The sequence below is a fragment of the Stegodyphus dumicola genome, chromosome X2 (assembly GCF_044657685.1).
Source record: "Stegodyphus dumicola isolate Sdum_Otavi_A_Nest chromosome X2, ASM4465768v1".
Lineage (NCBI taxonomy): Eukaryota > Metazoa > Arthropoda > Arachnida > Araneae > Eresidae > Stegodyphus > Stegodyphus dumicola.
In genome coordinates, this window is record NC_140781.1 from 144,854,598 (window position 1) to 144,871,220 (window position 16,623).

A 16,623-nucleotide genomic window follows, 5' to 3' on the forward strand; every position below is an offset into this window, starting at 1 on the left:
TGTTATAACTGCTGACCGACCACCATGATAGTTTCGCATCAATGCGTATGCACCCAGATCCAGCTGGTGAATAGCTGAACTTCTCGCAGTCGCCAGAGGTTTAGCTGCCGGAACTGAAAGTCGGACTCGACTACCGGCCGGAAAGGACTATCAAACAGAAACAAAGATAATAAAAATGAAACCCAACGAAGTGAATACTTTTATTTCCTTAAAACTACGTTAAATAAGTGTCGATCACACACATACACAAAAGTATAACTTTCCCGCCCATTTACATAACTGCACAATGCTTATTTTTTCTAAACTGAAATATGAACACTAAAATTATCAGTTATTTTATATATATATAATACATAGTTAAAATAAAATTTTTATACTCCGTAACCTTCGCAGCAACCTAATACTTTTACAGTCATAAAAGCGCTATTCATTCTCTGCAAAATAAAGCAAATAATTTTTTGTGGTTAAAGCGTACTCACATTGAGGATGTACTCGATTATTGAACTGCTGTAAATGAGACTGATTGGCGTGTCCATATGATGTGGCGTATGACAAACCATTTGGACTCGGGGATTCTGGTGTCCTTGCAGGAGCAACTGCAATTAACCAAACAAGTAGCATCTAAACTCCTGATTGAAACTCATAACGATATAAACAGAATATATATAATGTACGACAGTTTCAAATAATTTATAAAAGAACTAGAATCCGTAGTAATCTATATTTTTAGATGAGGACGTTAATATTGAAGGCTACCAAAAGTTATATTTATATATTTAGCTGCACCTTTTTAAACAGTATGAAAAACTAAACATAGAATATCATGAAATCTTAAGTCTACAAAATAACGAAAAAAATAATAATAATTATATAACATTAACGGCTAATGCGTATTCTCTTCTCAAAAAATATAACTGAATATTATGAGAAAATGTTCTTTGAAAATAGAGATAAATTATATATTTCTATTAATACAAAATAAATATTAGTTTAAATAAATTCCGTATGTAAGCAACAGACTAGATTGCACAAAAATAAATATGCTAATTTCAGGAGTGCAGCTAAAATTCCTAGTGCTGCAAAAAATTTAGTTTCGTATTAACTCATTAGCAGACTAATCCATCTTCAAATGAATGTAAATAACTGCTTAGTCTTCAGTATGATTAAAAAAAAAAATGTTGATCCGAGCTATAATCTTTGAGGTACGTGAAAGATAAATAATTTTCTGCAAATCGTATCCTATATTATATTGTCATATTTAGATCTGCTGTCAAGTAAAAATCACAATACGGGGACGTGAGATCAAATAATTCAATATCATGTTAAAAGTACGACATGAGATAGTTAATTCTCAAACAAATGCTCCGCATATCTGTTTCCTCCGTATGAGGGAAGAAAAAAAAAAAAAAAAAAAAAGAAAGAAAGAAACGTTCCTGAGGATACACACAGGCAGGGATTCTATTTTTCAAATGGAGAAAAGTTCACAAAGGCTCTCAACCATAAACTTGACCCCTTCCACAATAGCTGTTACTGGAAGGTATTTGGAAAGGAAGGGCAGGATAATAAATTTCTGAAGCCACAAGAGACAGGCAGGTTGGTGATGAGAGGCGACTGGAAGGACATGTCTGGGTAGATTTTATGGGCTGGTCATGAGAAAAGGGAGAAAAAAGCAGTAAACAGTGCAGTTTACGATGACTTCGCAAAAGTGACAAATGACCTGGGGATAAATATCAAAAGCAAAAAGTCCCCAGCTTCATTTTCGAAATAAAACTTTTATCAAAAGCTGCTTGGTTTGGTACAATTAAGAAGGCAGAGAAATTCTGAATTTTAATTAGTTTAAAAATTACTTTTAGCAACTGGATTGAAATCAACAAAATATACCAAAAAATCATTTAAGAGATCTAGAAAGCATCTGAGACAAAAGTGGTGATTGAGAATCTGGTAATTTCACAACAAAGTGGGGCTTAGAGAATAGAAGATGAGTCACAATTGAGAAAGTCGGCAACCAGTGCACTGAACGTAAGCTTTAAGGCAAAGATGTTGCAATTACAGTTCAAGAAAAAGGCATTCCATCCCTAAAGGAGAATTCTCTAAGCTGGGAATGAATTTGGAAATACATTTCTTTTTTTACTTTTTTTTTAATGCTTTCTTACAGCCTCTCTTATTTTGGGCTTGCATTGTTGAACCAAATGAGTACTTTTCAAACAGCGGCAGCAAATACACAGGAATGGATGGATCACTTAACCTCATGCTCAATCACTAAGTGCTTAGAAAAGTGTAATGCTATTTAACAAGATTTTGAGGCAAATATGCAACTGCTGCTTCTGGCTGAGAGATGAAAAAAGAAAATTCAGAACACAGCTGATTGACAACAATATATAGATCAGAAGTTGACCATCAAATAATGTCCACCTGACCGTTAACTTCCGGTGTCGGTAGCATGTGACTATGATGAGATGGACAAAAATACGAATCCATAGAGAGAGGTAAGAACTTTAAGAAGCATCTAACAATAGGAATAATGGCTACCGGGAGTAAGAAAGAAAAATGTCTAAAAGAGACCGGAGACCTATCTCTAAAGGGTCTGAAAGCAAATAATGTGATCGCCGAACTAGAAATTGTTCGAACAGCTGTGGCAACTAAAAGTGCAAAATGGCCACAACCAGTTGACATGTTGCGGTAGCCCTCAACTACGGTTAAGGTGCAAATGCTTTGAAAAGCGGGTGGTATGAATAAACTTGACCACGGCTAAAAGAGGGTAGGGGTCCCGGGAAAAGAGGAGTGGAATAAAAATGGCCATACAAAGGGATTATACAGCAATCTTTAGTTGGATATAATTATTGATTGAATTCTGAAAATAAAACTTTTATAATGATATGTATGCAAAGAAGCATACTGATAAAACTGATCACCGTTGTGAAATAAAAGTTTACAATAAAATTGACAACATGGTAGGCAAAAAAAGGACGCTAAATTGTAAATTAGGCGTCTGTTTCCTTTCAGCATTATCTTCAGACAAAGAAAGGATACTTACCAGGAGCACCAAGTAAACGGGGTTTGGGCTCTTCGTTACTTAAATGACTGCTACTACTGTCAACATCGGATACACCACTGTCTGCCGGACTGGGAGGTAAAGACCCTGAAAAACAAAAGATACATATCATCAACATGAAAAATGATATTACATAATGCCTTAAACATCAATATGATGTTTGAACAACGTAATCGTCAAGTAATAAAGATATACTGTAATTATCCAAGGATTTTAAAGTTCTAAGAGTTCAAGACATTCACTACGCTTTCTGCATGAGTGTTTCGACCATGATCAATAACTTGATTGATTTCGTCTTCTCTAGTCAGCTCGTTGTTAAATTCTAGACATGTAACACGACTGGGAACCTCTAAATTATCACAATGTTCGGTTTCGAATTAGCTACGTCATCAGCGTTATTAAGCCATATGTATGAACCGATTAAAAATGACGCATTTTGCTGCTGCGTTCCTATCTCAACAAAATCAAAAATGTAACTGTTTTGGAAGAGGCACGATTAATGTGTTAAGTATTTGTGGCCGCAAAATGTTTTAACTTAAAAAAAAAAAAAAAAAAAAAAAAAAAAAAAAATCTGCGTGTTACTGCATCTATATGACATCATTTCTTCTTTATTACGGATTTACTACTTGTGCTTCAACATTTATCTGCGTCGTTCCCAAATCATTACATATAAATATGTCAAAGTTAATGGATACCAGAGTAAAACTAAATGTAATTTAAATGACCAATCAAATGATTTGTATTAATGCTTTCATTCTCAAGATAGAAATTTATTGATTATGAGCTTTGAATGGCTCATTTAAACATTGTGCAGATATGCTTGAATTTTCACGTTTAATTTACTTCTAAATAAACTAGTCATGGCAAATATTAAGATAAATGAAGTTTAATATTTTGAGAAATTAAATTACAACAAGCTTATTGACAAGACTAAAAGCGACGAAAAAAGGGGCAAGTTACAGGATTTGTTTGTACCTAAATTTCGTGAATATTAAAATTAATTTCATTTCTTAGTGTGGAGATAAAGGCGTTTAAGGACTAAGAAATGCAGAAAAACTTATCTTCAAACAAAAATGTAACAAAAAGACCTAAATTTTATATATACAGAGAGAGAGAGAGAAAGAGATGCATTATGTAGAAGCACAAAAAATACTACTTCACGATTTAGGACGCATGCTTCAAAAGATAAAATTTATATTTTTTTTTCGGGGGGGGGGGAGGGAGAAGGCAGCAGAATTTTTTTTTAATAGTTTAACATACGCAATTCAATTATTGGAATACATACATATATACAAAGAAGTAGACAGAATATTTTCCACCTTTTTTTCACGCAGTTTCAAATGTCGCATTTATTTTCGTTTCTGGTAATTACAATTAAAGCGGTAGAATATATATGAAAGTAAATGTAGGTAACACTCATACGAATGTAATAAAGAGCAAAAATAGTTTCTTCTAAAAATACACTAAAATTTTTTACGCTTTAAACAACAAACTGATACAGCATTACTTTTACACAAATCAAAAATAGAAGAGAAAAAAGAAAAAGAAAAAAAAAAAAAAAAAAATTCTTTTAAACAGCTGGGAAAGAAAGCAAGCATATTTTTTGTAATATCTTCCCCTTTACCGTAGTCAGTAACCCTCCCTCCACCACCAAATCCTGGGCATCATCTCAGTATCTGTCCGTCCTTTTACCCTTAACCTGGTTGTATCCTTCCTTCCAAATTCTCTCAAGCAGCACCTGTGAGAGGAGTTTATGACAGTTCCTATATGCCTTCCATAACGGGGTTCTTTTATAATTCTTGCCCCATTTAAGGCCCCCATGGTAGTTTTTGCAGTGTGGGACCTAAAGAGGTTGTTAGCCCCTTAGTCCTCAAGGGTAAAAGGAGAGAGGTACGTTTTAGGGGGTCGAAAATCCTTGAATAGAACATTTTTAGGGGTTTAGGAAACGGTGAAGAGGAAATATTTGGGTAGTCTCCATTCGAAGGTAAAGGTCAGAAGACTAGGGGTTTCAAGCCCCTCCTCTAAACCGGAGAACGCTAGCATATTAGACAAAAGTCCTGTATTTCCAGGTTTAGGACACAGGAAATCCACCTTGCATTTTAAGAACTGTGAGTTGCTGACAACTTTAAGTGAGAATAAGTTACATTTGCTTTTAGTAGAATAAGTTACATATATCAATGAAGAAGAGATTCCCAACCTTTTTAGATTGAAAATAACACTTAACAAAATATCAGCGATCGTCCGACACAATGATCTGGGTTTATTATTACTATGAATACTTCATTAATATTCATTATAATAATAAAATATTAATAAAAGCATTGTATTATCTATTCAAGTTTTGTGTTTGGAGTGTTTAGAATTAGTCAAGATGTAGACAAATAAACGATTTTCAAGATGAACTAGATTGTTTCTCAGTTTAGATTCCTTCATTTTTCCTTTGCATAGTAAGCAAGGTGTTGAAAATAAAAGAAAAAAATTTCTCACCTTATTTGCGATCGTTATCGCGTGTTAATACAAAATAGCGATACTGTAATACCTAAAAATTTTATTTGCAAGGTAGAATCGTTCCATTCATTAACGAAAAAGCTAAATTTATTAAACCTTTTAACGACTATGGCCCCTTATAACAAGTGTTCACTAAATCTGAAAGAAGAAAAAGAGAGAGGTATGTGGTGAACACGAATGATTCGGAAAGCTGTGATGAAAATGAATTATATATAAACACAGCGCAACTAAACGAAAAGAGATTAAATATACTGATGTACTAATAAGAACCTGAGGAATCTAATGTTAAAGTAAAAAGTTAAAGCCGTAAAATTGAATTCGTGGCGTACTTCGCTGTCACGAAAGGGTTAAGCACTGTTGCAAGTGCTAACCGTTTGTAATAATTCTATTTATAAGCAAGCTGAGACACAGCATACGCATTATTTTAAGTGTTGCGATCTATATGACAAATATGTTGCAAAAGTGTTTTTTCCCCCTCGCTAAGAATACATATTTAAAGTTCAAAATTTTCCGAAGGATCGGTTCGGAAACACTACTAAGATCATTGCGGATATTTTCCTCACATCACTGCCCATTTTCGAAAAAAATATGCACATATCAGATAAAATAGATCTTTGTTCACTCCAAATAATTTATTTACGTTCAAAAATTTAACGCAGTTTTTTACTATTTGCATGAAGATCCTACTTCTAGGAGACAATTTTTATTGATTAATGCTGCTTTAATGACACGCTGGAACAAGAAAAATCTTAACAGGAAAGCGAGTTAATGCAAACAATTAATTATACAATAATTTTCGAAGATAATACCAATAATATTACTAAAAGAATATTGCCAAAAGAAAATATTACCGAAAGAATACCTTAAAATTAAACCATCGGCATTCAAAAGCTTAGATAAAACACTTCTCAAATAATCTACTACTTTTTCCACAAAGCAAACAAAAGGTATAAAAAGAAATTTTCATTGAGGCAAATAACGTACCTTATTCTCAAATAAAATCACGAAGCAAATCACTGTTGTTTGAGAGTTGTAATGAAAATGTCAAACAACTTTTAAGAAAATGACACGCTCCCTTCCACAATCCCATTTGTTTATTTCATGATGAATCAGGTTCTCAATTAAAAGGGAGAAGTCATAGCTTCATTCCCATAAGAGAGTGAGAGTGGTAATCAAAAGAAGTCCATTCTACAAAAAGAAGTACAGATGTAAATAGTGTGGTTTCATGCGTGACGCAGATGTAGGAAAGAAAGACCACGAAACTAGTGACAGATTATTACTGCAATATCCGTCGAGCAAAGAATACTACTTACTGTCTTTCAGCATACAAAAGCATAACATTTAATCATAAACGTAAAACATTTTCCAACTTTATCATATAAACTTCCAACTTTATCATATTCCAACTTCATCATAGTGATTTAAAATATAGTTCACAAGGTGATAGATAACAAGGAATTGATGAAAAGGTAATTAAAAGAATATGAGCAAACGTATTGCTCATAATGAGAATTTAAACAATTTGTACATTATTACAATCTAAACGAACTTTGATGACGAGGAAAAAACTATCCTCGTACACGCTAATGCAGAAAGATGACTCTTAAAAACAATTATAAATACAAACAAAAAATAAACTCAATAATTTGCATTAACGTCACTGACATTTGCACTCGCGTTTTATAACCATACACACACACATACACAAATATCCCATTTTCTAATTTGATATTTATGCATTAATGAAAAATTAACATTTGTAAGCTTTTAAACTTTATATACTTCTGATAATAATGGAGTAAGTCTAACATAAATGTATACTTAAGTACTATTTTTCTCATTATCGGAAAAGTTTTCGCTTTGTTGTCTAAGGAACTGTTTCTTAGTCCTGATTGTTATGAGCACAAGCAACAAAAGTTTGTACTAACAGTTTTCATTTTCTTCACTAATTCTGCTTTAAAAAGTAATTTTCATTAAGTATTCTCTTAGTTTCAGGATTAGTATCATGATTTGCTTCTTCCTATCTAAATGAAAATAGGTTATAAAAATATTTGAACACGCAGTGCATATTTTATTACATAAATCTTTTAAGTTATAAGTCTGGCTCTATATCATGAGAAATACGTCTTTCAGACGTGGACAATGAAGGAAAATGATTTCAGTAATTACAATAATTTATTATATTTCTTCTAAAACCACAAACAGGAAACTTTAATATTTATGAAAAGGAACTGTTAGCATATTTTCAGATTTTTAATGGGTTTTCCCATTGTCCAACTCCATTTCCTCTTATAGAACAAATATTGCTTTTCCTTTGCAGACTTTCCTTGGAAAGAAAATTACTTAAAAAATGTACCTTTGAGTTAAAAAAATGGATGCAATGTGAGATATACTGATAAAAATTACTCGCCATTTTTCTTTAATATCATAAATGCAAGCATATTTCAGAGGCATTAAGACTGAAAGTAAAGATTAACCTTTATTTAAATCTTTAACGACACAAGAACGGCCGAGCAGCTCAACGCCGAAAAACGCTAATACTTTGTTCTACTTTCTATTACCGTAACTGAACAGGCTGGCAGCATGAAATTTTCCTTAAATAAAAATATAGATCTGTTTACTTTTGAAAATTCTCCACGAAGGTATCTCATCTCTTCGGCGAACAGCCCCTACATACTTTGACGTCATTAAAAAATGCTAATATTGTTTTTTCTTGTTAGTGTGTTTCAGCTATTAAAAAAAAAAAAAAAAAAAAAAACCCCTAGCCACTGTTTACAAGCATTCACTTCTTGACAGAATATTCACTTCTTGACCAATACATCGCTAGTTTCAACATCCGCCAAAAATAGCTCGGACTTTCCGAAGATAATCTGAAGTTAGTTAAAGTAGTTTTACTGGCATTAATTTTCCCCAAACTTCATTACTGTATCCTAAATAACCCGGTGCCACCCCTTTTTGCAAATGCTTCTTTTGTATGGTATACTACTGCGACTGCTTTTACAATTTCTGTAAACGTTATTCCGCTTAGTTAGCTTCAGTGCTTTTTCACTGTGTGGTTGTTTTACAGCGATTGATTTTGTTTACTGAGATGAAATTTCTTACTTTTTTTTTGGGGGGGGGACGCATAATTCAAGGATTTCCCTGGAATGTGTATATAAGTTTAAAATTTTTTGCTGTAATGTGGCAGCAAACGAAACAGATTGAAAATTTGCTGGAGAAGTAAGCAAGACATATGTGTTAACAATAATAATAAACATCTACGGGAAACTTCAAATCATTCTTATTCTTAATGTAAATGGGTTTCGTGGAAGTAAGAAGGGTATGTTTTTTCCTTCACTTCTCCCTCTTTTTAAAATCAGGTCATCCCCACCGCACGCGGTAACTCCTCCTCCTCAAGACCTATATTTTTTTCGGAGCTTTAGGTATTTTTTCACACACCAAAGCAGGGTCTACCTGATACTGCTGTAAAAAGTTGGGCGGAAAAAAACAAGCGCATTTTGTTGTTATCTCCAAAACCTAAACTTTCATTAAGGTCAAGGAGAATGCACTAAAAAACTCTACGGAGGAAGAATTTTTTTTAGATAATTTTAAAAGGGAATTACACTGCTAAAATAGTATTTTGATATTAAAAAGCTATATTAGCTTCAATTTTGCTCAGGTACCGGAAAAACTAAAAGTGTTCGGATTGCTTTTTATCGATATTTTTGCGGTATTTACAAATTATTTTTTACATTATGAATTTACATTAAGTATGTGCTCAATTAAGCCAATGCGCAAAGAATGCGCAATTAAGCCAATATGGATTGAATGCTCAATTAAGTTAATGTGCAATGAGTAGTTGTACAATGAATCCTCAATTTAGCCTTCAAACGATTTTCGATTAAGCTTAGATTGAAATATTCTTACTCCATTGCAAAATACGTACAATAATTGTTTTAAAATAACAGAAAACCGCTCAGTGTTGTTAAAAACTATTTTTTGCAACTAAGGCTCAAAACACGAAAAAATTTTACAATGGCTTCCATAGTCATAAAATTGGAGGAAAAGGGAATTGGGGCAAATGGGGTCCAAAGTTAGATATTTCCGACATAAACATATAAAGCATAATATTATAAAATGCTTCTTGACACTTTTTCTGGATTTTTTGTGCCTTGCGATACATACATTGTAACACAGCTGGAGCAAAAGAAGCACGTTTAAACAGAAACTAAACAAAACTAAAAGCTTACAGTTCATAAATAACTTCGTGTTCAGTATTTCCAAGAATGAGACTAATACAGCTCACTCACTAAGCTCATAAACAAGAAACCCCACTAGAGATTGACATATTGTTCCAGCCATAAAAATTTCGCGCCAGAAGCTTTATTGGCGATGAAATGAAATAAACACTTCACAATCTGAAAGCCTGCGCCTTGTTATGATATTTATACAATTTCGAATCTCAACAGAAGGAGCGAGAAAATATTGGGGTCACCGATTCTAGCTATCTTTTGTTAAGATTTACAAACAAAGGGGTCTATTGACCCACTTTTTGGGGGTCACTTCTTTTCATGGGTGATCGCGGAGGCTGTGTGAATTTTTTTCTGGAGTCTCCTAGCTGCCCGTGGGGTTGTCAGATGACTAGTGAGTTCAAGAAGGTAACAACAATAAGCCTGAGTCCTAAAGAAACTTTTTCTGAAGGTATTTGTAAGAAGGAAGGTAAAAATGAAAGCTGACAATGTATGGTATTTGTACAAGTACTACATGTAACTAGGTTCACACATTACCGGGATCAATCGTGATTTAGTACGTCTCACGGAAAGAATGCTCACATAGTAACCAACCATGATAAAGTTTGAATAATTCGTAGAAAGCATATCATCGTTGACTTAAGAGTGATTTTTGAAAAATTATACGATTTTATAAAAACACATTCTTCTAAAAACAGCTCATAAAAGACATTTTTATACCATGCTGTGTTGCGTCGTTATAATAATAAGGTTAATGTTAATAAGGATATGTAAAAAAAAAGATGGCGGCAAATATTAGTAGAAAGCTAATATGAATATGTTTTTATACATACAGAACACCAAACAGAACAACAGGAAAACCGCTTTGAAATTAATATTGAATCTTATAATGCAGGGCAATAATTTTGCAAATTCGAAATAAAACAAGTAAAAAACTATTCAGAAGTAACAACCATAGATTCATCACAGCCATTTAGCGATATCACACAGTAGATTCATTAGGTTATTTACTTGTGAGTGGTATATTTGACTCGCCGAAAATCGAACATGAGGCCTTCCAGTTGCTTATTAGTAGCACTATGCACAACAAGCAATGGGGGGGGGAGATATATTGCATGCCTCATATTTAAATATTTAAATAAAGACTAAAGGAAGCTAACTGCACATAAACTCAGTTCCCATCATTCTTTAGGAGACTAATCGCAGATCATTAAGGGGACTATTTAAATTTAATATATAACTTCGCCCCTAAATAGACGAACGTTTGCTCTTAAAGGATGACGAAACCCATCGGTCATTCAGCCGTCTCATCCACCGAGAACGTTGCCCAGGGTGCATCTCAGGCGATAGAGCGATAATGGAAGGACCCATGGTTATGCAGCTCCCCTAGCACTACGCCAACAGGACTGCACTATTAAGAATATCTTAAAGAAAAAATTTAGATAAATAATTATTGCCAATAAATACAGCAATATGTGAGATAATTTAAATAAAGAATGCCCACTGAAAGATTCTCGACACTTCCGCAACAAATATTTATCTAAGACATGTTAAGATTTTAATCACCTCTGATAACCGAAGCTCTTTCCTTCCGATTTAAAAAATTATTTTAATCCATGTTATCACTTTCAAAACAACGAATATTTTATCGCGTGAATGAAAAGCGATGGTAAAAGAGATCTATATTTAGCACAAGAAAATATCTCGACTTTACACTTAAAAACAATGAAACGTCTACAGTCTAGTTCTTTTTGAATGCACATACAATTTTCTAAGTAACTAACGGTAAAATCTGGAAAACTTAAATTGTTTGTAAGAAGACGTACCTGATTTTAAACATTAAGGTTGCTAAAGGAAAAATCAGGATAATTAAAACATTTTTTGGCCTATCCAGAAAAACCTTTGTTTTGTACTAAAAATGAAACAAATCTTACGATTCAGTTACAGAAAGTTAATACTAGTTTTAACGGGGTGGGTCCGATTCTTAATTACAGCTTCTAAATAAAGTTTGGTTAAAATGCCCAAAGATAAGGCAGTTTGTTAACGTAGCACCTTTACATTTATAATTGCACTTACTTCCACATTTTCGAAATAAAACAAACGCCATTGATAAGAATTAGCATTAGCTGAAGAATTTGAATAAAAACGATTAGGAATTAAGAAGAAAAGATCAGGCAGTTTACTACGGACATGACGATGGCTTACAAGCACAGCCGGATTAACCATTAATTAAGCAAAATAAACACGTCATCAAGGAAAGGGGGCACTAAAAAAATTGATTGAAAATTTTACTATGGTATGTATCGTACAGTTAAACCAGACCGAGAGGGAAAAACAGGCGTTTTACTTTAAAAACACTTTTTGACTCACCAAATCTTTTCAAATCATTAGGGCCTCTAAAATTCTTAATACAGCCCTGCTTATAAGACAAATAACAACTCTACGTTATTAGGTTTTTAAGTTTTATTTTCAGATCTCTCTCTCGCCAGTATTCGAATTTAATATTTTGCAATTCAAGAAGCTAAAAATGTCAAGCTCAAGTTCAACGCCAGTCTTCGGAGGGGAAAAAAGTCTTTGTTCTTTGTCTCACAATTATTTTTTTTTTTTTCCCTATTACAAGGGAAAACTCTTCGACAATCTATACAATTTTGAATCGACGGAAATATTTCTTATGCTAGTCTGAGGATGTCAAATTGAAATCCTCAGCAAAAGAGCCTGGGGAAGTCAAAAGATCAAAAATATTGTAATAAAATACCAAAAAGGATTGCGTTATGTCCTTGAAGAAGGCTCCTAGCCCCTCGCACCGCTACACGCGAACCGCCGGGCTCTTAGCCAATCAGAAGCGGCGCGTGTAGTACGACTTGCGCCAGATCGGCCATTCCCCTTTTGAGCTGTAGCCTTGAAAATTTCGCTCGCTCACTTCGCGAACACACATGGATGTGGATAGCGGTAGTTCGCAGAACAGTCGCCTCATACAATTGGCGCTCTTTATCGCATATCTGGCTCTAAGAGCTAATTTGAACACCCTGTCAAATGAAAGCTTCTATAATATAATTATTACAAGCAGAAATTCTTGACCCATGAAATACATAAAACAGTTCACTCTAAGCTATGATGTTCTCGGATCAAGCGTAAAATAAAAGACATTTATGTGGAAGCTCTTGGTCATTCAACTGATCACTGCTCCTTTCTCTCCATCCAAATGTATTAGAAACATGTGCCTACTACTATCAGAAAATGCGTTTAACTCCGCGTCTTGTGTTATGTCTGAAGTTAAGAAGAGGGAGAAACCAACAATTTGATTAGGAATGGGCGTGTACACATATACGCCTTAAATCCCTATCACGTTAATACAACAGAATTTCAATTTCCTTTTTGTATCCCTATAAATAAGCAATGCAAACTTTTGAGTTCAATATGCTGAACACATCTACGGCTCACGTTAACGTTAAGACTTCCGCATGTTTAGAGAACTCCAGGAGTGGCATTATTCTAATTACAGCATTGTGTTTTAATGGTTTTATTAACAGTAATTATTTTAATTACTCTACAAAAGAAGGCCTTCATGAAGGATTTTCTTATGGGAATTGGCTCGCATTTAGCCTACATTTCAGAACTTTTTAGAAATTGCGTTAATAATTAAAAGATTCTTCAAATTATGTATGGAAACGTAATCTTCACAATCAAAGTACTGGAGATAGAAACGGATGCAGAAATCAGGTTTTGTCAGTTTAAGTGGAAATTTAATTTCTTTATACTTTGTGAAAGTTACTATACATCACACAAAGAGGCTGTTGCTTTATATATTAGTAGGGGCGGTAGACAACAAACGATTACAAAGAAATGACATGAACTGAAGTAAAAAATATATTAATCAGGTATTTATAGGATTTTTATATATTCCATAGTTACAATTGTTTATTGCTGTATCAAAGAGGCAGAACACATAACTGCAGTTACGATGTTCGACTATTAGAAGAATCATATTAAAAGCATTCTAGCTGAAAACTGCATCAGAGATTATTTTCTAAACTTAAAAGTGCCCTAGGAAAATAGTCACGAAAGACAAGTAAAAATAAAACGATCAAAAATAATTAATTACAATTAAATAAAGTGAAGAGAGATTAAAATTAATACCACAGGGTAAAATTAATCAGAAATAATTAAGTAATAAACTTAAACATCGGACCTCAATTTCTTTGAGATTCCGCCTTGAATTACAGTTTCATTCAAAACCCGAGAAGTGACGGTCCCAGAATGCAACTGAGTTTAAACCCTGATTTAACTTTCAACAATGCACTAATTTTTAAATACAAATGCAAAATTTCCAACTGGTATTTAATAATCACGCAGTTCACATAATCTCTTTTAATAATTTCCCAGCTTTTATGCTGATACACTGTTTTCAACTGTTTTTAACGAAGAAAAATTCAGGAAATATATACGATCAAATCCTTTAATACATATAATAAATAAAATTATTTGAAGATTTCCGCTTTAGACAACAAATAAGAAATTTTCTTTAAGTAAACGAAACGAAATTCACTGGACTTAAAAAGAAAACGGCATGAAATAAAATTTATCAAAGAAATATATCAGAATGTTATAACTGCAATGTTTCAATTTTCAACACTGTAACTCAGACCAACTTTTAACCTCTGGACCATCTATAACTACTCACTATTACGAAATATTACTGAATCTTATCTCCTTCCTATAAACTTTTTTTCTCTATTGAATCTTCTCTCTTGATAAAAATATTTTTTACCCTTTTATCTAGTTTTCTCTGCTTCCGACAAACTTTTTCTAACTCAACCTTTTACTGCCACTGAACTTTAACCTTTTTTAAACAACGCTCTTAAATCAGAAAAAATATTTATTAGCGTATTTACAGCATTAAAATCGCAATTCGGAAATAATAAAATAGAATATAGAATGAATTCTTCATTCAACGCTGTCAGAAGCGAGTAATCAAAAACGGAAGCAGACGCAATTTGGCTGCTATTCCCTCCATCAATCAACTTGGCGAAATAAACTTCAAAATAGCAACCCTAAAAACAAGGCCAACGCGTTGTTAAAGAGGCCGGAGAAAACGATGGAGGGAGAAGGGGTTTTCGAGGTCTGGGTCGGGGAGAAATTAAGGCTCATTCAAGGTTCTCTTTCCCCCTTCCTCTTTTCCTAAATAACACAATCGACATCACAACAACGGCGCGTCTTATTATACAAGAACTTTCTTGAGCATAAGCATATTAGTTTAATTATAGATTAGGATGAAGCATTTTATATTCTTTGAACAGGCTTCTGATTATTAGTTGTTTACCATTTATTTCAGAGAAAGGAAGCTATTTAAAGCTTCGTTCTTTGAAAACACCGGATCTAAAAGACTGAAATTTCATTGCTTGAAATAATAAATTAATTTAAAAAAATCTTTACCTTTCATGAAACAAAAAACACTTATTGACACTGCAAATAATGAAAAACACCGTCTTTATAAAAAAAGAAAAACAAACACACGCAATTTTAACAGTTTTTTAAGTAAGCTTCTTTTTTCTCCTCTCTTCTTCATGTTTTTACTGAAATATGTTATAACACTTCCCTCCCACCTATATTTTGAAATCGTAAAAGAAAAGAAACCTTTACATTAGAACTTACAAGAAGAACAGTTTCTGAAGTTCTTGATTACCTACCACAGGTAAGAACAGTTTCTGAGGCCAAAAGTACCAGTCATGAGCGTCTATTAAAGCCCACATTAAAAATTATTTCATCGTTTAGGACATGTCCATGTCATTAATGTCTCTTGAGACCAAATTACTACCTTGGAAACTATCTGAAAATGTCGGTATTTTCATAATATTTTATTAAAGAAATTCAATATTCGTCAGCATTTGATTAGGCTTAGTTAATTATGGCAAAGCACACTAGGGTTATCTGCGTAAGGGTAGAGATGCCTTCGTGGAGGACTTTTTGAGGGAAACTGGCTCGTATACACATACACGTTACGTACGGGAAATCCACGAAAACGCCAATGCAGCCAGCTAGCCCGTTCGGCTGAAACCGAACCCAGGTCGGAACTACCACTGTTCAGCGATTTTTTCGCTAGGACTACTGGTGGACCTAGTCAGCTTTCGAATAAACTTCATTCGCATTCTAGAGTTTACCATACGATAGAGAATATTTTCGAAATAATTCAAAAGCGGGTTTTCTCGGCTTAATTCATATTTTACGTTTCTTAAAAGAAATGTTTATTTTACAGTTTACTACCTGAAAAACTAAGAATTTCTTTTAACCTTTTTCTTCTCCTAGCAGTTCCTTTGTAAAGAAATTACTCTTGTATACATATTAATCAGATGCGATTTATTTTTAGGTAGTTTTGTTTCCCTTTCCAACTCGCGTTTATTCTTAAAAGATTTTTTTCCCTTTACTTTTAAACCACTCACGACAAGACAAAACGGTTACTAACGCCAGTGAAGAAAGGAATGAATGTGTAAATGAGTAAGTTACAAGGCGTGAGGGAGTTTTACGAGGAGAGAAAGAAAAGATAAAGCCAAATAATGGGGAATGATGATTCCAGAATCAGTAACTGGCAGAAGGTAGTTAGTTGAAAGAGCGCGCTGCACAATTTCTTTCATTTGATCCAACTTCCAAAAAAAGAAATTCAAAGATGGTTATCAATCTTTTTTACTTTTAATATATGTAGGCACTGCAGAAACCAGTACACTGGATGTGAATTTATGCTGGAAAATACATAGACTGAATAACATGGAGGTTCGTAGCGACAGTACTGTAAATCAATCTAAGTAAGAGAATTTTTTTCCAAATGTATCTCACTTCTTA

At 33.5% G+C, this 16,623-nt stretch overlaps 1 protein-coding gene across 4 annotated transcripts in view; it reads right to left on the reverse strand.

Annotated features, from left to right (window-relative positions):
* The window catches only part of Eip74EF (Ecdysone-induced protein E74), a 560,026-nt gene that overhangs the window by 41,748 nt on the left and 501,655 nt on the right, over window positions 1-16,623 (reverse strand). For all 4 annotated transcript variants that reach the window (XM_085809754.1, XM_035350255.2, XM_085809753.1 and 1 more), the window contains 2 exons: window positions 3,035-3,139; window positions 480-596 (listed from right to left, as the gene is read on the reverse strand). In XM_085809754.1, the coding sequence (XP_085665880.1) occupies window positions 480-596; window positions 3,035-3,139 (222 nt within the window). The remainder of the gene's footprint in view (window positions 1-479; window positions 597-3,034; window positions 3,140-16,623) is intronic.